The sequence below is a fragment of the Podarcis cretensis genome (assembly GCF_951804945.1).
Source record: "Podarcis cretensis genome assembly, chromosome: 6".
In the NCBI taxonomy this organism is placed as follows: domain Eukaryota; kingdom Metazoa; phylum Chordata; class Lepidosauria; order Squamata; family Lacertidae; genus Podarcis; species Podarcis cretensis.
Genome location: NC_137175.1, coordinates 55,254,106 through 55,277,498, shown reverse-complemented (window position 1 = coordinate 55,277,498; position 23,393 = coordinate 55,254,106). Strand labels below are relative to the sequence as shown.

Below are 23,393 nucleotides of genomic sequence, written 5' to 3'. Positions count from 1 at the left end.
TTGCAAACTTTTGGCCGCAGAAATGCTACTATGCTGGCACTGTTTGGGAAGAGGGCAAGACAAAGCAGCACAAAGCCGAAGCACTGTGGCCCCCTCCCGCTTTTGTGGACAAGAGTCCACTTCCTCAGGTGCATTCTAGTTGGCAGGTGAGAGTGTAGTAGAGGAAGCATCTTGCAACCGGGGATGACATATATCAGCTGAAAGTAGACCAGTCTGCAGATGATGCCACTTAAACCTGTTCGTCTTTAAGGCGCCAAAATAACGTTTTTGCTACGATGTATTTAGGCTTCCATCCTGTATCCGCTTACCCACTGAAAATGGACTTCGCTCTGAATAAGACATGCCGAGTAGTCCTACCAACGACCCTCGGAGGTACTTACTGGGGCGAATCCCCTGAAATATAGCGGCATTTACTTTCAAGAAAACGTATACAAGATTATATGTAAGCATGACTTGAATAGACCGTCCCACAACTATGTTTACCCAAGCACTTTCTGAAGCATCGCTCGAAGCCTAGGTATCTGTTATCACTAAGGTAACAAAAGGAATCACGCCCCTTCCTCTTTCCACTTTCAGACTCTGCGCTTGCGCAATAGCTCCCTTGCTGCGACCGTTTAAAACAAAGCCATGTTTTTTTAAATATCCCTCCCACAAGAGGTCCGCGCGCGCGCAACGGGCCTTAGTCTCATTTGGGGATTTTTGATTGGTTACGGAGACCTGCTGGGCGGGTGCGACGGTTTTGATTGACGCGATGTCAGCGATTAATAGAAGGGGTCGCGAGCCACGATTGGCTGGGTGGACCTCGCGGGAGAGGGATCGCTGATTGGCCGTCCGTGCCGCCATCGGAGCCGCCACAACAGGGAGGAGGTAGGAATTCGGTTACATCTTGACCGCCGCGCCAGGCTCTCGAGCGCCGAGAGTGCGTTGGCGGCGCGTGGAAAAGGGGGCTCTGGCGAGGAGTCGTGAGGTAGGTGGGGAACCGCTGCGCCTGAACTGGGTGGCTTTTCTCTGCCCGCGTCGCCCGCCGTTTCCTTTCCGCCCCTTCGGTTCCCTGTGCGCTTCCCTCCTAACTAGCTCCCCCACCCGCGCCTGTCTATTAGACCAGGTGTTTCCCCTTTCAAATAAGTTGTCCGCCCCCCATCTTTAAAAACACAGAGCTGTGTCCACGAGCAAATCAGCGTTTCTGTCTCCTTATGTCACAGCTTGTGGGCCTCGTGGACGTTCAATAGGTCCCCTCGTCTCCCCACCTGCTCTCTGCCTGGCCGTGAGGTGCATTAGGGGCTGGGGACGCGGAGGTTGGGTTGGGGAAAACATGGCTCAGATCCGTGTTTTTCAGTGTATTGCCTTGGGAAAAATCCAGAGCCGCAGCTGTTTTATCTACTATTAAGGTTTTTCCCCCAACATCATCATCATTATTATTAGATATAAACGGCTCACCATTATGAAATAGCACAATAGTATACAAAAATAAAAATAAAAGTATATGCCAGGAATACTGGCAGTTGTAGCAGTGCACAACACCAGAAGGACTAGCACATGGGTAGGCAAACTACCCAAACCTTGAATTAAATGGGTTTGGGAGGGGGCAGTCATAAAAATTGAGGTAGTTAATATTTGAAATTAGGGTGATGTTGCCTACCACCCAGTTATATAAAATGCTCATAAATTAATATTCCTCTAATACTGATCACTTTTGATTATGAATTGGCTCAAAAAAATGCCACTTTAGCCCATCTTTTGGTTGCTGGCTACCTATGAATTTAATAGGATTTCAATACAATTCACCACATTAAGCTGATGATTGCCAACTAGTATTTGACCTGTGGGGGATGGTTCTGGTGACCTGGTGGGAGGGAAATCTGAGAGCAGTGGTTTGAACAAGCATTGCCATTTGCTTTCTTGAGTGCAGTGCTTCTTTCACTGGGCAAAATAGACAAAGCCCCCAAAGACCACTGAAGCACAATAAAAAGTGATGGTGATCTTAAAAAGTAGAAATCTTGGGCAGGCAGAAATGAGCAGGTCAGATGGATGGAGTTTTGACTACCAACTCTTGGGGAGTGTAGAATCATTCACCGCTGATTTTCAAATACAGATATCTTTCTATTCTGAAAGCAAACTCTTGTTTGCTTTAAACAAAAGTTTTTGTTTCATAAATTTTAAATTATGACTGTTAGTCACCTTAACTGTGATTTTGAGCAGTTGGAAGAAACAGTAGAACACAGTAGCAATAACTTATGCTGGGGAATGAGACGGTTATTGAATTTGTGCCTTTAAAATGGTGTTAGCCAATGTGCCCTCAAGATGCTGTTGGACTACAACTTCCATCAGCCCCAGCCAGAATGACTAGTACTAGTCATCAGGAATGATGGGACTTGTAATTCAAGAACACCTGGAAGGCACCACATTGACTACTTGTTATTTAAAAGTTCCATGGTCAATAATAGCCCTTCCACAAAATTGTGATAACCATGATAGAGGTGTACTGTTCATCCACTGTGAGAACAGGATGTTGAACTAGATGGCCCATTGGCCTGATTCAGCAGGGTCTTATATTTTTATGTACATGGGTATTATGTACATGGGCATACCAGACCTAGCACTGGAATAATGTAAAAGTAAAACTTGAAAGCCAAGATACAACTATTTGACTAGAAAAAAAATGTTGCTGGTAGGTTGCAGATTAGATGTTGCAAGTTAGACAATAAATAACTTCCCTTGATATATCAGAAATGGAGTATGCTAAAATACTGGTATCAGACATGATTACTTCGCGGTACTTAACTGTCTCTTTTATCTTATTCCTGTTCTTGCATTTTCTCAGAGGGTGAAGTGATCAAACGGATGCTTAAAGCCTCATGGAACTAATATCACCTGTGTCTCAAAACCAAAGGTATTATTGCAGAAATTTTGATCTCTTTCAATATGAATATGATTTACAGCCTGTCACATGAGGGATCCAAGTCACACGTCAGCAGCATTTCCTATTTGTTCAGGTGTTTTTGTTTATTTCCTGAGGCCCTGATTCTGACCCAGTCACTATAAAGGCAAATAGAACAGAGTACCCTGAAGACGTTGAAAAGTATGGATAGCTAGAAATTGTATCACTGCTTGTTAATTATAACAGTTCAGTCCTAAATGTGTCACTGATATTTATTTTATTTTTATTTTTTAAAGTTAGGTTCTGCCCTTCCATCTAAAGAACCCAGGACAACATGATATGTTCCAGTAGCTTGGCTTTGTTTATGTGTGTAACAGTAATATGTTTCTGGTGCATGTTTATTCCTGATACAGTCATACCTCGCGTTAAAGTAGCTTCAGGTTGAGCGTTTTCAGGTTGTGTTCCAGGGACCCGGAAGTAACAGAATGGGTTACTTCTGGGTTTCGCCGCTCATGCATGTGCAGACGCTCAAAATGATGTCATGCACAGAAGCGGTGAATTGTAACATGCGCAGACGTGGGTTGCGTTCTGCTCAGGATGCGAACGGGGCTCTGGAACAGATCCCGTTCGCATCCATAGGTACCACTGTAGTTGATATTACTTGCTGGTGTACTCCCTCCTCCTTTCCCCTCTACTACACCAGTTTGCCACTGTTACTTGGGAAAACCAGAGATGTGGGCTGTTTTCCTTGAGATAATCATATTGATATTCATTGACTGTGCCACATGTGTTTAAAGCCTTGCATGCACTCGTAGCAGTCCAGAGCTCTCTGCAAGTTAGCTCCCAGCCTGGCAGCATTTCCTGACATGACCATGTGGGCAACTCAGGAATTGTTGCTAGTGTGGAAGACAGCATGAGAGCGCTGCACTACTTAAACATAGTGTTTAAAGAAAAATAAAGCTCCCCTCAGGTAACTTGTAATGTAAAATAAGGCAAACACAACCCTCCACCCCACAAAAAAGGAGCAGAATTGTCCAAAGCTTTTCCCCATTGCACTGTTTTTGAGGACCTATTTGATTTCCTCAGCCCTTAAATGATTCTTTAAAAAGACTATTCAGCTCAGTCCTAGTATGCCCTGGAGTTTTAAGTTGAGTTTGTGTATGAAACATTCAGCACTGCTTACAACTGGGTTGAATTAAGCTGAAAGTGTTCTGTTTGAAATGGCTTCTTTTGCAAAATACCATAAAAGTAGTTAATGGGTGGTATTCAATTAAGTCAGAGTAAACCAATTGAAATTAATGCACATAACTAATTTAGAGCCATTTCAGGAGGTCTACTCTGCATAAAAGTTAGGTGAATACCACCCACTGCTTTGCAATACATATATTTAAAGAGAATATGAAAAACCTACATTTTCCATCTTAAAGGAGCACACTCCTACCATGTTTAGGGAAACTTTTAATGTTTGATGGATTACTGTGTTTTAATATTTTGTTGGAAGCTGCCCAGAGTGGCTGGGGAAGTCCAACCAGATGGGTGGGGTATAAATTATTATTATTATTATTATTATTATTATTATTATTATTGGGAGAATTTGGTAAACTTGTCTTCTGCTTATCTCCAACTGTACCCAAATAAAAAGTAGTAAATTTTTATATCTTTTCAGAGGTGTTTTGGGGAAAATGGTGCCTTTCAGCTTTCCTGCATCAAAATGTGCACTTTGGAATCCAGCTCCTGTTGGAGAAAGCATTGTCTCTCACCTGTGTTATAGGTATGGTGTCTCATATAGATTAAGAGTTTTTCTTGCCCTGAATTGTTTACTCATCTATCAATAACTCTTCCTCCAACTCTGAATCCAATTGTTATAATACCATGGAGGTCATCTAGTCCAAGTCCTGTTTAATGCAGGATGCAGCAGCAGTATTATTGACAGATGGATGACTACCTGCTGCTTATATACTTCCAGTAAAGGGAAGCCCAGTACCTCCATATGCGGTCGGTTCCATGTTTGAACAATTTTGTACTGTAAGGAAGCTTTTATTAAAGTTTTGCCAGTAACTGCTTTCCTTCAATTTTACCCATTGGAACAACAAATCATACAGCACCCCAAGAAAAGACATTGGGCAAGTACAAATTGTATTTTGGGTGGAGAAAATGGTGTCCCTAAGAAGCCACAGCTAATACTGTAGTTTGCGCTTTCTGTAATGTGGCACAAGAGTGACATAGTTGATTTTTCTGCCATACATGGAGCAAGATAATTTCAGTGAAGTGTAATTGTTTTTTTAAATCAATAAACAACTCAGAACTGATTGACTCAACTATTTTCTATGTAGTAAAATAAATCCAAAATTTAAGCTTGGGAAAATTACTAAAAATAATTACAATGCATCATGGTTGCTTTTGGACTAATAACACATAAATGAACAATTTCAAACCTAAGCAACTTTTTCAAGGTGCTTCTCCAATTTTCCCCACATCAATTCTTGCTTTCCCTTTTTCTTTTTTCTTTTTTGTAACATGGATCATTTGTATTTTGTGGCAGTAGTGAATTATTCTTTGAGATAACTATCAGTCTTCGTATACTTAGAAATAGTAAACTCAAGTACTGAAACTTTAATTTGTGTTTCTTCAGAAATCCTAAACTGATAATGCATGAGAAAACACTGCGACTGACCCATCGTCATGCTAGGCAGAGTAGAAGAAAACCCTTCACATGTTTTCTGATTGGAAATCTTGCAGTAGATGAAGGTAGGTATCTTGTTAGAGGCCATTGCCATTCTATTTTACTCAACAAATAAGCCTTACAGCAGTGTGTCTTTATAACATGATTATTTTGTTAATGATACCAAGGGGTGTAAACATGAGCCTGCCTTACATTGCTGGGCTATTGATCCTTCTAGGCCAGTGGAATCAGCATTGCTTTCTCCAGATGTTGCTGGACTACAACTTCCAATGTCCCTTGCCACTCACAATGTTGGTAATCCAACAATATTGGGGGTGGGGGACTCTCTTGGTTACACATGTTCTATCCAAATATTGTCTCTCCTGACGGGCAATGGCTCTTCAAGGTCTGAGGTGACTTTCCCAACCCTGCTGCTTGAGATCCTTTCAACTAGAGATTACGTTCAACAACTGAGGTTGCACTGTACAGTGATGGCATGTTGATGACTATTTCACTGAACTGTGCATTTTGATGTTTGTGTTACTTTAAGTACATGCAAACCTGTATACAGTGTTACCTCAATGGTCTACTAGTCTATTGTAACTGGCAGTGACTTTGTAACCTCAGGAAAATATCTTCTGTTCTGCTACCTTATGTCCTTTTAACTGGAAATGTTGAACCAGCAACCTGCTGTATGCAAAGATGACTATCACTTAAATAAGACTTCATCAAAATTACAGCTGTCTAATTACTTTGGGCAGGGTTTGTGTGAACCTTGAAATGTGAGTGAGCATCCTAGTGCTGGATAAGTCTAACAAACGGTCTTGTTTTAAGCCTTGGTGAAATTTGGGATCAGTGAGCCATCTTCATAGAATGTATTCTAACTTGCCTAACTTCTCTGGCACAGATGGTGAAGGTGTATCGCTAACAATAGATCGTTTTGATCCGGGTCGTGAAGTAACTGGTGGCTTGGGGAAAATACCAACAGCATCGCTTCCTGGAGATTTTTTGATTCCATGTACTGTTAGTGCTTGGGGATTTTCATCAGGTGATGTCATAGTGCACAATTCTGAAGATTTCAGCTTGGCTTTTAAGGTAAGAAACTTGGGACCCTTATTTTAACACAAAGGTTGTTTATTGAATAGCTGCTGTCTTTCTATGTTAATATCCATTGGCTATTCTCAGTTTGTCCCGGACAGTGGTAAATGCTTAGACATGAAAAGCTGTATCTGGGTGTAGCTTTTTTATTCAGTATAAGTTTGGAAAGGGCGACTGTTTTTCTTTAACATTCCCTTCTGTTTATTTCTGTTTTCACTCTCTCACATCTTTTTCTCTGGAGCACTCTTATAGGAGAGGGGAAATAAAATAATCTCCATATATCACAGCTCTGACCAGCTAAGTTCCTTTTCAGAAGTTTAGATGCCTAGCCTAAAAAGAATGCCATTACTGTTCTTAAACTTTGAACAAACCTGCTAACATGCTTGTGTCTGAGACTAATCCGGACATAATTTTCCCCTATAGATACTGCAACAGAATTTGAACAGTCAAGATTCTTTGGAACCTTCGAAATTGCTGACTTTAAGAGTTCACATTTATTCCACAGAAGATATGGACAACCTAAACTTTGACTTTCACTGGGCAGCTGTTACATTTGCCAATGCCTTAAAATACACTCCTGTGAATTCTGTTCCAATAATTCCTACAGCTCTTGCTAGAAATCTGAGCAGCCACATGAGCATTACACAAGTTCAGGGTACCTGCAAATGTGGGTATGTTAAGCTTCGTTGCTAGTCACTTTGGCAAATTTCAGTTGTCTATATTGTTTCATTTGGTCTTGGAGTAAGATATATCAATGCATAATTTCTAAGGAGACTTGGAAAGTAGCTTCCAGTATGATTTCCAGGTTTTCTATATAATTGACTAGGGCTAGGGGAGTTTCTTTGTTTTGAATATAATGATCTGGCACTATTTATAGACTCTTTTCATCAGTCACAGCTAAACTGTGCTGTATTACACGGACTCTCTTTTGTATTATTAACTGATGCAACCTTCTACATCTCACTTTAAATTACTGGCCTAGCATGAATGGATTTATTTATTGCCACGTGGAAGCTGCTGCAAATGCAGCTTAAGACAGTGTCTGTAGCACACTAATATTGTCTACTCTGTAAATTGCCTGTTACCCTGTGAACAGTTTGCCGGTCAGTATAGTATGTTGACTGGTATTGAAACTCCACACAGTGGGAAAAATACACTTAATAAGTCACATGAAATGCAGCTTTTACACATTGTGTCTCCACCTCGCGGAAGACTTCTCAACAGCTCTAGTGTAAGAATTGGCCTACACAGAGAACTCTTAGTTTCTATTGGATTTTGAAATTAAAGCTGGTGCTATACAAACAAGTCCAGTTATTTCTTTCAGTTGATATATAAGTCAAAAGTTGAATTTGTGTGCCTACTCTGGTATTAGAAATCAGGTTTTCCTTGACACACATGTCAGAACATACCACCTATAGTTTTGTGTATCATTATAAGAGATGTCTTGTGTGTTAAGTTCTAGTATTACACTGTGGATATAAAATGGTTTTAAGATAGTGGAAGCGCTTCCACAAGACACCGTATTTTCACCAATCCCCTTTCTATCAATTGCAACCCTATGCTGAGGGTCCTTTAAACCCACAGAAGATTGGTGGGAGAAGGCACAGGGGGCTTTATTGTGTAGGATGGGTCAGTGAAATTTTCTAGCACAAGGGCACCATTGGATACAACCAATATTTTAAAAGCATTTCACAAGTTCCCTGCATCAGTAACATGCCTGATTGTGACCAATGAAAAATGTAATCCTCAGAAGGATTTTATGGGGTTTTTTTAAGGCTAGCTTTTTGTTGACTCAAGTGACTGAGACAGGTTTTCAAACAGTTTGGATTTATTTTTTTCTTATTTACAGCTATCTTACAATGGACCAGACCAGAAAACTACTGCTAGTTCTTGAATCTGATCCCAAAGCTTATACTTTGCCACTGATTGGCATGTAAGTATTTAGATGAAGTATGAACCTTTCCTCTGTTTTTCTTTCTTTGAGCTTGGCATTGTCCAGAAAAGCAGAATGTTTTAATATGTACTGCAGAAATATTATTCTTAAACTGGATAACTCAGTTTGAGTAAAATATATATGCTACATGAGAATGCACTGGCTTATAGCATCAAACCTATTTTTTTCTTCCTTTAGTTGGTTGAGCGGAATCTCTCACATCAACAGTCCGCAAGTCTGGACTTGCAGCCTGCACTACTTATTCAACTCTTCAATTCAAGAAAGGTGATAATAATTAAAATGAACTTTTCTCAATAAATGATAAGTACACACAAGTCCCACCACCTGCAAGGTCGCTATCAAAAAATCATTTATCCACATTTAGAGTTATGGCCAAACCTCACTATATGCCCCACAGATTCACTTATCCAAACAACTTACTTCTTTACATCTTGGTTTTTTTGTACTTTGCTGGTCGGTGGCAGCCATTTTGGAGCAGAAACCACAGAGAATGGGTGTGTGTGAGAGCGATTAAACAAATCAGAGAGCAGGACAAATTAGGGAGCAGGAGATTGCTTGATTGTCCCAGTCAGATCTAAGTAGATTAATGTAGGAAGAGATAATGTTTAAGATAACCTGACTCAAACCATTCAAAGATGATCAGCAACACTATCAATTGAGCCTGGGTTGTGAATTGGAAACTGTTGTACCTGCTAGCCCTTATAGCTTCTACAACAGAATTACATGCTCCCCAGAACTAAGTGAGCAATATGATTTTCAGGTAGTGAGCTGGGCAACTTGCTGAAGATATATGAACTGGACTTAGTTTAACAACAAAGCACAATTGCTGAATTATATTTGAAATATGAACTACCCCTTTGCTTCCTGTTCTTGTAGGTGATCTGATGGCATTTGTTATATTAAGCTTTACCATTCGAATTCAATTTTTAAAAAATATTTATTTCCTTTGAATTCAGTACATCACATTGCCAAATGATTTTTTTTATTTATTGTTTCTGTTTAATGAGTGTATTTTAATTTATTTTCTTCAGGGTACTTTCAGAATCAGGAAGTTTCCTTGTAATTCTTTATTCTCTGACGCATAAAGATCCAGAGTTCTATGAATGCCTTCCTTGTGGTGGACATACTAAACTAGGTTTCCAGCTACTTACAAGCAAAGAAACATTACGTTGCTTCAAAGTAAGTTGCTTGATTTCCCTACTTAAGTTGGCTGTGCAGCTACAAGGGGGTGCTTGTCAACGGTTGTTTATCACAGGGGCAAAGTTGGCCCAGCAAGCCATTCCTGACTAACCATTCCCCATCCCTGAAGTCATATGTGATGTCAGGTGTAGGCCAGGTACTGGCATGGCTTTAAAGCAACAAGCAGGAGTTTATAGTGAGAACAGCTTCAGAGGACTAAGAAACAAATAAGTACTCCAATATCTCTGCCCATGCTTTTTGTTCAGGACTGTGAATGTGGTAAGCTTGTTCTAGCAGGCAGATTCCCTTTGGGAATTATTGCGCATTTCTCTGTGTGCCAAAATACTTGTGTAAACTAGATCTGGTGCTATAGCTGAGGATTTGCTGTATCCAATGATCCTCTACCTCAGTGGTTCTCAGTCAGCTAAGTACTGTGTACCCGCTGTTTTTCAGAAGCCAAGGCATGGACCCCCTACTTTTGAAAATCTTGTCCCAGCACCAACATGTCCCAGAAGACCAAACATGTGTCTTCTGGGCTGTGCTTCCATGTGAGTCGCATGACCCATGTAAGAGCACAGTCCCCAAATGGGATGTCCTGGATAGTTGATGGGTATGTGCCACAGATGTCCGCAGACCACCAATTAGAAACCACTGCTCTAGCTCTTAACCTCTACTAAGTACCTGCCTGTTTAACATTAATCTTTACTCCAGTCCAGGGTCCCCTGAATATAAAAACTCACAGGAAGCAAGAAGGTAGCACCATCACTAGGGTTTGTTTGAAGAGTTCTTACATGACTTTGGTTAGGATAAGTTGTGTGGTAATTGTTAAATGGAGCTTACTGACTACATCTACTTCATTTCAGAACGTGGAGCCATCAGATAAATACCATATTCAATTTGAACTAAGTTCAGAAAATAAAAATGCAGAAGTGGAGTTCTTCAGTAAAATTTCAAAGAATATTTCCTTTAGCAGGTGAGACCTTTTTCAAATACTTATGCATTTAATCAGACATTTTTGTTTTCTATTATGCAATCAAAACATTTTCTATGTAATACAAAACTCAAAACTTGATTTTAATTATTTTTTTTAGCCCATCACAAGGTTCCTCAGCTAGTAAACTTTCTGTTAGTGATCATGACTCTGGTGTGGAAGAGGATGCATCCCCAAGACCATTTCCCCGTCCTCACCCAGTGAGTCAGCAGGTATCTCCAAGATTTAGTATCTTCAAGTTTTTAGAGAAAATATCAGTACCTTTGTGTAGTTGGTAGGAATTCTTAAGCGCTCAGCTTCTGCATCAGTGCTGCCGGGATAGTTGTATTCCATGCTCTTACCACCAGGTTGTGCTGTGGTGCTGTTAACCCTTTATTGCTGCAAGTACATGTTTTAGATTAACCTTATAAAGAAACCTCTTAAGGAGACTTCATATTCTACTGTGGGAAGCATGTAGACCAAATAAACCAGCTGACCCATAGCCCCATTGTTTGACTTAATTTACTACGGAGGTCCTCTAAAAGCACATTGAAGGAGGGAGAAGAAATAATGGTTGAGCTGTACAGATAGGCTTCTTAAGAATGCAAATGTTGATTGCCTTCAATTTTTCTGCTTCCTAAGCTAAAGATAGAACCAATGACTGTCTCTTGACATAGACAATAACTGCTAGTAGTGTTTTTATAGAGAGACTTCTATGCACTTTGACAAAATAGAAACAGTGTTTTTCTGCAATAGCTTTTATTTCCATTTGAAACACTTGCACCTGTGCATCTGCCTACAGTACATGTATAGTATCAATATTTGAGGTTCTATTAACATGGCACAAGGACTCCTATTTTGGCAGGACTTGGGATAATATCTTATTAAAGGTCTCCTGGTAGAAGTAGGTTTTCTTTACAATGGGGTACGACTTACATAGTGATGTTTGCTTTCTCTTTCTCCATAGTGTAGTGGAAGCTGCTACAACAGTTTCTCAGGTGGGGGAGGAACATTCCAATTAAATTGGTAACATAAGAAATGCATAGATCAACACGTATTTTAAGTTTATATTGTCCTCGTTTCCAGATGACAGAGATCCAGCCTTCGGTTCCTGAACTGTCTATTGTGTTTGATGGCATCTCTACAGAATCTATGTCAACATCCAAAAATGTCATGGTGATGGATAAAAAACCCCAACCTTCATTGGGACATCAACCTGCTAAGATGGCATGTTCCATAGGGCATCCACCCCACCAACTTCAGAGCTGTGATTGTGGGAAACAAAGCTTGGGTTTCTGTGCCCGAGAGCCTTCTCCAAGGCAGTTACCAAACCAGATAAAGCAGAGAAATTCAGTTTTTAAATCTTCCAATGGAAAGAAACCGCCACTACAACAGCAGTCCAACTGTGGTGTAGTTGGATCTCAAGCGAGAAAGAGCTCTGGGTCTTCTTCCTCTTCTTCTCCTTCAACTCCTTGTAGCGGGTTCTCTCCCAACACCTCTTCCCACCAGCTTGGAACACCAGAACAACATTTGGCAAATAATGAGCCTACACAAAGCAAAGGAGAGCTTCCTTTTAATGGACCCTCAGGATCTAACTCTAAACAATCTCATTTAGTTTCCCAGCCTTCCTGGCACAGCTGTGCTTTGTCATCTCCACACATGAGAAGACCCATGGAACTTCGGATACCATCTCAGAGCTCACCTTGCTGTCCCCATTGTGTCTGCAGCTGCCAGTTACGTGACCATATGCAATACAGTCCAACAAATGTTTGGCAAGGGATGTCTACAGTGGGTTCCGGTCACACACCTGAAATCCAGTCAAGTAGTTCCCAGGAGAGTACACAATTAATGTTTCATCAAAATACAGAATATATAGATGCTTGCTGCAACCCAGTGTGTCCCACAAGTAGCCCTATGAACCTTGGCCATCATGGGATAGTGGGGAAGTTTTGCCCCCATAATGATGACATGTCAGCTACAGTAAAGAGTTCTTCAGACCCTGGCAGTGCACAATCACATGCAGTGTATCCGGCTTGTGTGCACACTCATGCATCAAAGTTGGGACCCAATAATGGAATAATGAACTTACCTTCAGATGTTTACAAAATTCTTGCTGAACAAGATAAGCAGATCAAACTGCTACAAGCTCAGGTTTGTTGGGTTAAATCTATTGTGTACGTGCTTAGAATTTACTAGGTTCATCACAGGAACATGGTCTTTACACTCATGGTACTTATGATATTATCAGATTACAACTTTGGTCTTGTGTACTTGTCTGTTAATAAGTGGCCTCTTCAGAGCCTAGTAGAAATATGTAGTACTATGTCTTTTAACAGTTTCACATAGCTCATTAGCTATGCTTTCAGAATTAAGCTGGCTGGTTTACTAGTCAATTTAGTGAGCCATTAAGTTGTTTGGAATTAAGTTCAGTGCAGAATAGAAACCAACTAGGTTTTAATTAATGAAACTCAACTGTTTTAATAGCAATATGTGCTTTTCTCCGTTCTACAGTTAGCAGTGTTGCATTTTTATATAAAGAGGACTTAAAGATGCTGCCTTTAATCATCTTAAAGAAAGAATAGTTCTGTATTCATGAGACAAATTGATATGACAGTGATATTTACTAATTACTTTTCCCACTTTTATTATCTTGGCAGTATAATTAACACTGATCTTACATGGTTACAGATTCAGCGGCTTTTAGAAGCACAAACTCTTCAGCCCTGTTCAACCAAAACTATAGCAAACAGTAGCATACAGTCTGAGAAGCAACTAGAATTTGTTGCCATGGAAACCCAATCATCCACAGGGTTACACATGAAGAAAAGTGTCAGCATTGCAGTGAGCACAGGTATTGGTTTATTGTACATCTTATTGAAGTTACACTGGTATAACTCAGCAGTGGGAAAATACCTGACATGGGCGCCATTTTAGCTGTTCAGAGTCTGCTCTGCTGTCTTCCTATTTGATCCACTCTGCTAACAAACTTGGGTCCTGTACCCAGACTGTTGTATCATGGCAGATTCCAATACAGTATAGTATGACTGAGAACTGAATATTAATTGCTTGAAAGACTGTAAATTTTGTGGAATAATTAATGTGATTGAGTTGGTTTGCTCACAGTAGTGTTCAAATGTTAAAGTTGTGGGGGATTTTTTTAGTGCAGTGGATCTTGTCTTGCTAAAGAAAAGTTACTAATGTGATCGTCACAGCCTCAAATCACACTTCAGTGTGTTGTGACTTCAACTACTTTTGTTTTGATGGCTGCTGCTAGAGTCCAAAACTGGTATTATCAAGATTACCAAATTTGTATGAAATGCACAAGCTCATCATGTTGTGAAACTGCCCATGAGAGGACTGCTAATATTTGTCATTTTCAGTTACTTAAACACTGAGTGTCACATTAACGAACTGCTAGTAATTGCAACAAGCTGTACCAGTGATTTGCTATAACGCATGAAGTTGATGGACATCTGGGACTGGGATAGAATACACAATACATGCAGAGACAGAGAGTGGTGCCACCAGCCTAGCTAAATTCAACCAAGGCTTTCTTCCTGTTTTACTTTAGGTGCTAGTTTGATGTGGAATGCTACTTTGGAAAATAAAAATGAGCATGTGAAACAAGATGATGTTGAAATATCCAATGAAGACATCAATATTTCTATGAACACTGAGAAGAACAGGAGTCAAGCAAGCATTGCCTCTTCATTAAATGCTGTTGACATACCCAGTTTTGTGGATAGTATTCATCTTGTAGAAGGAGCTAGTCAACCCTCTGGACTCCGGTAAAAAAACAACCCTCGTTTAAATTCCCCATACTTTAATAACCTACATATACTATGTTGTGTGGAACCCATCTGATCTTTCAGGAGTACACTGGTGGAGGCATACAGTTCCACATTGGTTTGCCTCAGTTCCCTCCCTTTGCCTTCAATAATGCATATTTGTAGAAGAAGTTGACCACAGTTGGCAGCCTTGTTTGCCTGAGCTGAAGTAGTTTGTATTATTCACTTAAGTTCAGTAATCTCTCATTCATGATTGTTTTGTTGTACATCTGCATTTCTCTGCTCAGCCTCAGAACAAGCCATTTTATGTGTGTTTGTCACCTGTCAGAACTAAAATGTTAATTCTAAGAATTTGGGTTGGTTTCAAAAAGGCTATTTTCATTCCCCCCCCCAAAAAAGTGAGTCTAATTGACTTTGTATTATGTTCACTGTTTTAAATAAACAGTATAGCAGCTAAAACCATGTAGAACACTGACTGTAGCAATGAATTAATCAGCAAAGATTCTACAATATATCTACAGCCACTCAAAGTTGTGCATCTTTAGCAGATGTTTTCCTCCTCTATGACCAGATACTGCAGACAACTTGCTTGAAATGCTAATGACTGAGTTAAGTGGCAGCTACAATGCAGCAGTCCCATTAATCAACCCTAACTTCACTTTTCATGGGTAAAAATGGATTGCTTATTTGTGGAGGCGATGAATTAAAAAAAAAAAGCATGCCTGCCTCACTGCAACTTCATGTGCAGCTTTACTGATGACTAGGATCTCAAACTATAGAAACAAGTCATGGGCATACAGAACTTACTTTAATCAAGCAAGCAATCTCTTGATGAAGCTTGCATCCCAGTTGCTAAAAGTGATTTTTCACATATTGAGCTTTCAAAAATTTTCTGAGTGATGAAAAATCACTTCTCTGGCAGTAACTGGTAACCTGTAATGACAGTACATGATTTAATCTTATCTCTTTCAACATACACAATTGATTACTTTAAGCTGCATCATTTGAATACCATTAATACCTATGCTGCTCTTCGGGTCATTTAATGATCTAGCAGGCATTTTGGCATTAATTATCCATGTTTCTAGCCTTAGCTGTTAAAATAGCAATTCTTGTTGTGATCTGCAAATATGCATTAAGTCTTATTTAATTAAGGGACTCTGCATAATTCTTTACTGTGCAGTAAATGTACAGGTGTTGCTAACTTGGTTGTTTGGTTGAAACTTACTCCATCAAGGAAGTGCTTGAGGTTTGGGAATGACAAGAGTATACTTAAGCGGCATACTTTTTTTCTCCATTATTGAAGTTATTCCAACTTGCTGTGTAGAATATGGTTGAATACTCATCGTAATACAGCTTTTGCATTTTGCCATGGCATTGCTGATAATGACCATCCCATTTTATAGCCTTCACACTAGTATTGACCCACTTTCCCACTTCTGTTCAAAATCAACTCATTTGAATCTTCTCTACTAATTCACTATTCTCTGCTTCTAGTAGTGGACCAGATGCTGACTCAGGACTTCCCCCAATTTCAGCAATGAATGAAAGTGTTAGCATGTGCATGCAGACCAGCCCATCAGAGAGAGCTGACAGTCATTTGGTAGCAGTTAATGAACAAAATACTGAGCATGTTATCACTTACCTTCCAAATGCCCCACCAGATGACCAGAAGTTTTACCAGGATATATTGGTAAGTTATTTTGATGTATCATTCCTTAACCCAATGCTCCTTAGTGGTATTAGCAGAGAAGCTACCAGGCTTTATTTTTTTTAAAAATGCAGTTTTTATAAAACAGATTTGTGTTGTCCAACTGTTTATTGAGCCTTCATGTTTCATTTTACAGTCCATAGTAGGCATTTCTGATATTTTGCATGCCAGAATAGTTTTTCAAGATGTAATTCGTGTATCTTTTAATTCAAATAGTATGTGGCACAACAATAATTTAAGATTGCAATGACTGGGGGTGATATCTAAGTTGTACTTTCCGACTGAGTATGACTTAGTCAGATGTCACTCTGAGTATCTAAAATGAAATTTCATTATGAAAAAAGTTCTGATCTTCTGTGAATATTTGTTTGGCCTTGACATACAAAACTATTCCCTAGCATGCTAAGTATGAGACTGCTAATCAGTGGCGTAGCGTGGGTTGTCAGCACCCGGGGCAAGGCAAGTAATTTGTGCCCCCTAACCCATGGATTTGCGCCCCCTAACCCGTGGATTTGCGCCCCCTAACCCTGACCCCCAGATGTTGCGCCCGGTGCGGCCGGCCCCCCCTGCACCCCCCACACTACGCCACTGCTGCTAATATCCTATAGCTTTGATTAGCTTTTTCTACAGTTCTCTGTACCTTCCTTTCTACGTTTCCTTAGGGTCAAGTGAACCACTTCTTGAAGGACTCTTCTGAAGAAAACAGTTCCTCAGTACAAAAGGACATTACCAGCAGTGAATGTACCACAGCTTCAAAAATGAACAAAACAGAAAGAAGAGGCTCAGTCAATCCTGATCCACTCCTAAGTGATAAAGATATTGTTCTGAATGCAACCTTGAAACAACTGAGGAACCTTGGAGTAAAATTTGACTCTCCTGACAAGATGATGAACAGTGCACACAAAGTAGAGAATGCCAGGTAGAAAGATTGCTCTAAATAAAGAACAAAAAAGTCTGACTGAGCTTATAAATGGCTTCATCCCTCTAAAGCGGGGATGGGAATCGGATATTCTTCAACAGTACAGTCAGTGTTCAGAGATGATGGGAGCTGTAGACGACATCATCTGGAGGGCTTCCCATATCCATACTCCAAAGGGCCAAAAATAATGACTTTTGTGGGTAGGGATGGATAGATCAGTCAATTCATGTTGGTGTCCTTTTCGTGCTTGTCAGTTTCACGTGTGTATGTTCAGAGGTCTAATCAGGCTCAATCCCACAATAATCTAAAATCGTTTTAATCTGCATGAAGATTTTGGTTTTTCTCTTTCTAAATATGCATTTTTAAGTGCATTGTATCCTAAAATATGCATTGATACACTTATGTATCATGTAACTCAGCATTTAGGCAAGAACATAATCTAAAGCAGGAGACAGAAACCCTTCCACCTGTCAAAGTTGACCTATGTGGGAGGGGTCTGCTTTCACCAATCCCAGTCCTACTCAGAGTGGACCCATTAAAGTTAGTAACTTAATAACATGAGTAACTTAGGTTCATTAATTTGAATGCTTCTACTCTGTGTAGGATTAGCATTGGATACAAGCATTGGTAGTTTGAATTGGCATGCAGTCTGTTTCCAAAGGACCCAAAAAGCATTTATCAATGTTGTCTGAGTTAGCAAGCCATAGCAGCTACTATATCTGTAGGACAAAACTAGGCTTCCAAAGACTGACTTGTCAACCTAAGCTTTAAATACTGTCCTTGGCTCCTTAGCTAGTAGGATAGCCTATCTTTAAAGTACATTGACATTTTGTGACCTGATGGCTACAATTAGGTAGAATAAGGTACACCCTGTATACTTACTTGCATCAAGTTAAAATAACTTGTTTTTCTTTGTTTTCTTCTAGCATATTGGCCTGTATTAATCCTGAAGCTGTAGTCCCAGGTCTAAATTACATCTCTTTTGCTAATGTTGGCATGAGTGGCTTAACTCCCAATGGAGTAGATCTGAGTATGGAAGCAAATGCTATTGCACTCAAGTACCTAAGTGAAAGTCAACTGTCTCAGCTTTCTCTGAGTCACTCAAGCCAAAAAAATTCTATGGCGTCATCTGTACAGACTCTCTTGCACACTAATACTGATAAGACTTTGGTGGGCTTTGGCTTAATTTCCCCAAGCAATATGTCATTTGCAACCAAGAAGTACATGAAAAGGTATGGACTATTGCAAAGCAGTGATGGCAGTGATGATGAAGAGAAAGAACAGACTGACTACAGTAGAGGAAAGAACATAAAACCTGTTCTGCAACTCAATTTAAACCCTATTTTAGATGGTTTCAGCTGCCAGAAAGACCCCTACGAAAGAGGAAGTGAGAGACTAGCTGTTAATCCAGCACATCATGAATCTGAACTATCTAGTACTCATCTGTCTAATCCAGAGGGTCCCATATTAAGAAATGTTACAAATGCAGTCATTCCACTTCGAATCCTTCACCAGTCAGATGAGAGCTCGTATCCATTTTTTAAAGACTTGAAGCCCCAAATGAAATTTCTACCTGGAAAAGCAGAGTTTACTCAGCATCCTGACAAAGAGAATCTAGATAATCAAATTGTATCTGAAACTCATCAAGCTCCTATCGTTGATAATTTAAAGCAAGTGGACAACATGAATTCAGTGGGTACTTTCCTTGATGTACAAAAACTCAGACAGTTACCCAAGTTATTTTAACCTGTCTGATTTGTTGGCAACCAACACCTTGCAGGACTTTTCAATACAAGTTGAACCAGTTTTCTGTAGTTCAATTTAATCAAGAAGCCACCAACTCTTTTCAAGTGGTTTTGGCAATAAACTAAATGGGAGGAAAGGGTTCAATGTGTGCCTGGTGTGATGGCTTGACTGTCATCTCAAATATAAATATTTACACCTTTATTGATGTGCCTTTATGCTCTTAAAGGTCAGCAAATATATATGTAATGGGACATACTTTTTAAAACATGTATGAATTTTGTAAAATGGACTTTGGCAACTTAATCAATGCTGAAGTGGAAAGGGGGTTTAGGACGAGATTATCTTGGTTACTCAATTTAGAGCATTAACCTTTTTTTGAGTCCATTCAAGCATTGGAGTAATGCACTTCATTAGACTGCTCCGATTCTTACACAAATTTGAAATAAAATTTCATAATGTTTACTATGATCATGAAACAAAAACAAGGTCAACCAATGTCACCCTTGTCTTGTTTTTTGTCTTGTAGCATGAACATGAAGAACAAATGCTGGATAAATTGCTGAACTGCTTATTATTATTTGTGTTTGAAATCATTAAATTTTTTGAATGTCTAAATAAAATGTACTTGACACTTATGATATGCAGACTTGTTATACTCAGGGTTTTTTTAAAAATTAAATTTGGTTTATTTTATTTCTGTGTGTGTTACCATAATAGTTTTACACTGTTTTTTCCAATAAAAAATTGGACGGTGATGTCCCTCACTTCGTAATATTTTTGCTGGTATATGCAGAGTGGGGACCGCTGAATGTGGTGGGGAAATCCATTATATTAGCTTAGCAGAAGTTACATATGACTCTTGGTAATTGCCTAAAACAGGGTTCTCAAACTTTCCTAGGGCCACTTGAGAAAGCTGAAAATTACTAAAGTCTACTAGGCACAAATTGGCGATGCAGGGCCAGAACAAGCCACAAAATTTAGGTGGAGTTTGACATACAGTGGTACCTCTAATTACGAACTTAATTCGTTCCGGAGGTCCGTTCTTAACCTGAAACCGTTCTTAACCTGAGGTACCACTTTAGCTAATGGGGCCTGCTGCTGCACCGCCGGTGCATGATTTCTCTTCTCATCCTGGGACAAAGTTCTTAACTTTGTACCACTGTAATTAGCTGTCAACTATTGATATCCAGTCCCTCTTTGGAAATTGCTGAATTCTTTACCACAGCAATTTCCCTTTAGCAGGAAGTTCCATACAGTACTTCAGCTTTCCTCAAGCTAAATACAGACATTGGGTGCAGAGGTATAACTCCCCCCCCCTTTTTCTGCAAAATCTGTTCCATAAGCTTTACCCCACCACCTCATCTTCGTCTTTTACTGTTCCTTTCCTTCGTGCACTTTTCACATTCATTTTTCTCCTATGGCAACTTAATTCTCATCTCCTTCCTCTGTATTCCCCCATATTTAAAATATTTATTTTATGTGACAGTGGAGAAATACCTTATCTAAGGTGTTGTGTAAAAAGAACCTTCCTTCCTTTCTAATTTCTTTCACTACTACCTCTGGCCCTGCTATCCCAAGTTGTGTTCCATGGTGCAAAAAAGTGAGGTTGCCCCTTTGGTATGGGGAGCATGAGTGTGAAAAGGACTGAAGTCTCTGGCAACCAGTGTGGCAACTCTGGAGCCAGTGTGGTGTAGTGGTTAAGAGCGGTAGTCTCGTAATCTGGAGAACCGGGTTCGAGTCTCCGCTCCTCCACATGCAGCTGCTGGGTGACCTTGGGCCAGTCACACTTCTCTGAAGTCTCTCAGCCCCACTCACCTCACAGAGTGTTTGTTGTGGGAGAGGAAGGGAAAGGAGAATGTTAGCCGCTTTGAGACTCCTTAAAGGGAGTGAAAGGCGGGATATCAAATCCAAACTCTTCTTCTTCTTCAACAACATTTATGCACCTGAGATTCATCCCTATTATGGCTGAGGCTGGAATATTGATGCATGAGACGGTTGTCTATGGTTGGATGTGAGAGATGCTTTTTCCATTGAGACTGCTGCTGCTTGCCATCTGTTCTGGCACTGAGATTGCCTGTTCCTCTACCCCAATCTGTACTGTTCTTAGAATCCTCATTGCTTTTTTCTTGCATATTTCCTGTGTTCCAAGAAATGTGTAGCAAGTGTTTTGAAGAGTGCAATGGGAGCTTGAAGACACTGCCAAAGGGGAGTTTTGAATGGAGGTCAGTTAAGATGGGTGGGGTATAAATAATAAATTATTATTATATTATTAAGATACCAAGTGTTTAACCACTGATTAATAAGCTTAGAATTGCATTGATTATTCTATCATGGCTTCTTGTAGATATGCTGACAGACCCCCACTCTGCCTCTGCATCTTAAAGCTGAAATATTACTGCATAGTGTACCAGCTCACAATTCTGGTGATCTGCAAGTCACCATGTGCCAGCTGGTTCCTTCTGTATAAGAAGATATATTGCAGCTCAAGGCGGTGCAGTCAAGCTCTGGGAGTGCCCAAATGTGACTTTTCAGGGGCAAGGCTGCAGCACTCTGCACATGCTCGGAGCACTACTTTTGCCCATTGTGGCGAGGTCATACGGGAGCGCAGACATCCCTCCGGCCTAAACGGAGCTCTTTTAGGATCTGTGCCGGGTTAAGGAGGGCGAGACGTGACTCTTAATTCATCCCCATCCCGCGATCGCGTCCTTCTGCCGCCTTCGTTTTCTCTCCTCTCTGGCGAGAGGAAGTGGCGCTCGTGTTTCCCGGATGCAGCGTGCAGGACAGGCCTGGCGGACAAGTCGTGACTGCTCTGGGGCTGATCTTCCTGGCTTCCCAGCAGCGTCGTGAGCGGCCTCCCTGGGGAGGGGGAAGCTCTTCCTCGGCCTCCTTCCTCCGATCTTGGAGCCTGGGTTAGAGACGTCAGGCGGCGGCTGAGTCCCCTTGAAGCAGCATCATTAGGGAAATCCTCACGTCTAAGGGAAGCGGGCCTCATCTGCTGATTGGGCTCTTTGTATTTCCCTGTATCACGAAGCCCTAGTTCCCCCTTGATGTCCGGATGACTGACAGACCGACTCCCGCGTTTAACGTTAGCTCATCGCTACGCCGTCTTCCAGTCTCTCCCCTTTCGGCCAGCCACTTTCAGAAAGATAAGAAGCGCAATAGAAGTGGGAGGAGAGATTGCTGGCTTGTTTTTGTTCTCATTACAGTGGTACCTCGGGTTACAGACGCTTCAGATTACAGACGCTTCAGGTTACAGATTCCGGCGCTAACCCAGAAATAGTGCTTCAGGTTAAGAACTTTGCTTCAGGATGAGAACAGAAATCGTGCTCCGGCAGCAGCGGGAGGCCCCATTAGCTAAAGTGGTACCTCAGGTTAAGAGCAATTTCAGGTTAAGTACGGACCTCCGGAACGAATTACGTACTTAACCCGAGGTACCACTGTATTATTATATCATCATAGAATTGTAGAGTTGGGAGGGACCACGAGGGTCATCTAGTCCAACCCCCTGTAATACAGGAATCATTTGCCCCATGTGGGGCTTGAACCCACGACTCTGACATTAAGGGTCTCATGCTCTATCAACTGAGCTATCCAATCCAATGTTTTTCCTTTTGTAATTTTATGTTGTAAAAGATCTCTTAATGTCTGAGATCTACAGTAATACCTAATAAAAACATGATAGCAAAGTTGCGGCGTGCTTCCCTGGGGAGCATTCCAAAAAGGAAGGGGCTACCGCAGAGAAGGCCATAAAAACCACGCATTATAGCATAAGCTTTAGTGGACTGAGCGCATCTGATCTGATGAAGTGGACTGGACTCTATCAAGCCTTATGTCACAACCAATGCGCTCGTCTTTAAGGTGCCACAATAATCTCCATTGTTTTTTGCGGCAGGAGACTACCCCGCTAGAAGCTGGAAAGTAACAATATATGTTGTACTAAGAAGGACAATGGATGATTTCAAGCCAATCTGGCTGAAAGCATATTTATTAAGGGGCAGACGACCATTCTTTTAAGGTTGCTTCCACTTTCGGGTTTAATTTTCATGGGGGACCCAGTCGGAATTGGATTCACAGGACAAGGGCGCCTCTAGATTCGCAGCATAGCGCCTGTAGTTGATGTGTAGTGTGGACGTAAATAAAAGGCCAAAAGGTTGTATTTCATACGGTAGAACTCTTCTAAACTGATTCGTCTGAGTGTAAACAGCATTATGATCTCAAATACATCACGCAGAACAGTCTCCTAAAACTATCAGCCTTGCCTTCCTGAGTCGCACCGTGTAGTCCAAAATAGTCTGAGGAGAGCAGGCTGAAGCCAGCTCCTCAAAGGTAAGTGGCAGAACACAAAGTAAGTCTACTCCTGCTCCTGCGTCGTCCCCTACCCGCTCACCCCGATTCCTGGACTGATTTAAGGGCCCTTGTTCTGCAAAGGAGCTGCGACAGCCTTAAAAAGAAACCTTGAGCGCATCCCGAAGTCATGTCAACGCCTAT

At 40.8% G+C, this 23,393-nt stretch overlaps 1 protein-coding gene across 4 annotated transcripts; it reads left to right on the top strand.

Moving 5' to 3' along the window:
* Positions 1-702: 702 nt before the first annotated feature.
* STIL (STIL centriolar assembly protein) lies at positions 703-19,598 on the top strand. Of its 4 annotated transcripts, none has more exons than XM_079981977.1 (17): positions 703-967; positions 2,822-2,890; positions 4,545-4,649; positions 5,511-5,626; positions 6,448-6,635; positions 7,062-7,309; positions 8,488-8,571; positions 8,770-8,856; positions 9,624-9,771; positions 10,635-10,744; positions 10,863-10,962; positions 11,828-12,892; positions 13,430-13,592; positions 14,313-14,529; positions 16,027-16,222; positions 16,903-17,159; positions 18,086-19,598. In XM_079981977.1, exons 2-17 carry the CDS (start codon positions 2,856-2,858, stop codon positions 18,903-18,905), a joined length of 3,939 nt encoding a protein of 1,312 aa, XP_079838103.1. In that variant the 5' UTR covers positions 703-967; positions 2,822-2,855; the 3' UTR covers positions 18,906-19,598. The 4 variants fall into 4 exon arrangements, with proteins under 4 accessions (XP_079838103.1, XP_079838101.1, XP_079838100.1 ...); XM_079981975.1 differs by having other exon boundaries at positions 704-867; positions 10,863-10,974; XM_079981974.1 differs by having other exon boundaries at positions 704-967; positions 10,863-10,974.
* The last annotated feature ends 3,795 nt before the right edge of the window (positions 19,599-23,393 follow it).

What these genes read in the sequence shown, in the direction of transcription:
- STIL (XM_079981975.1), top strand. Translation starts at nt 2,856, where the DNA reads ATGGAACTAATATCACCTGTGTCTCAAAACCAAAG. An exon ending in CTCACCCAGTGAGTCAGCAG is followed by an intron (nt 10,975 to 11,827) that starts GTATCTCCAAGA and finishes CCTCGTTTCCAG; the next exon opens with ATGACAGAGATCCAGCCTTC. An exon ending in TCAAACTGCTACAAGCTCAG is followed by an intron (nt 12,893 to 13,429) that starts GTTTGTTGGGTT and finishes ACATGGTTACAG; the next exon opens with ATTCAGCGGCTTTTAGAAGC.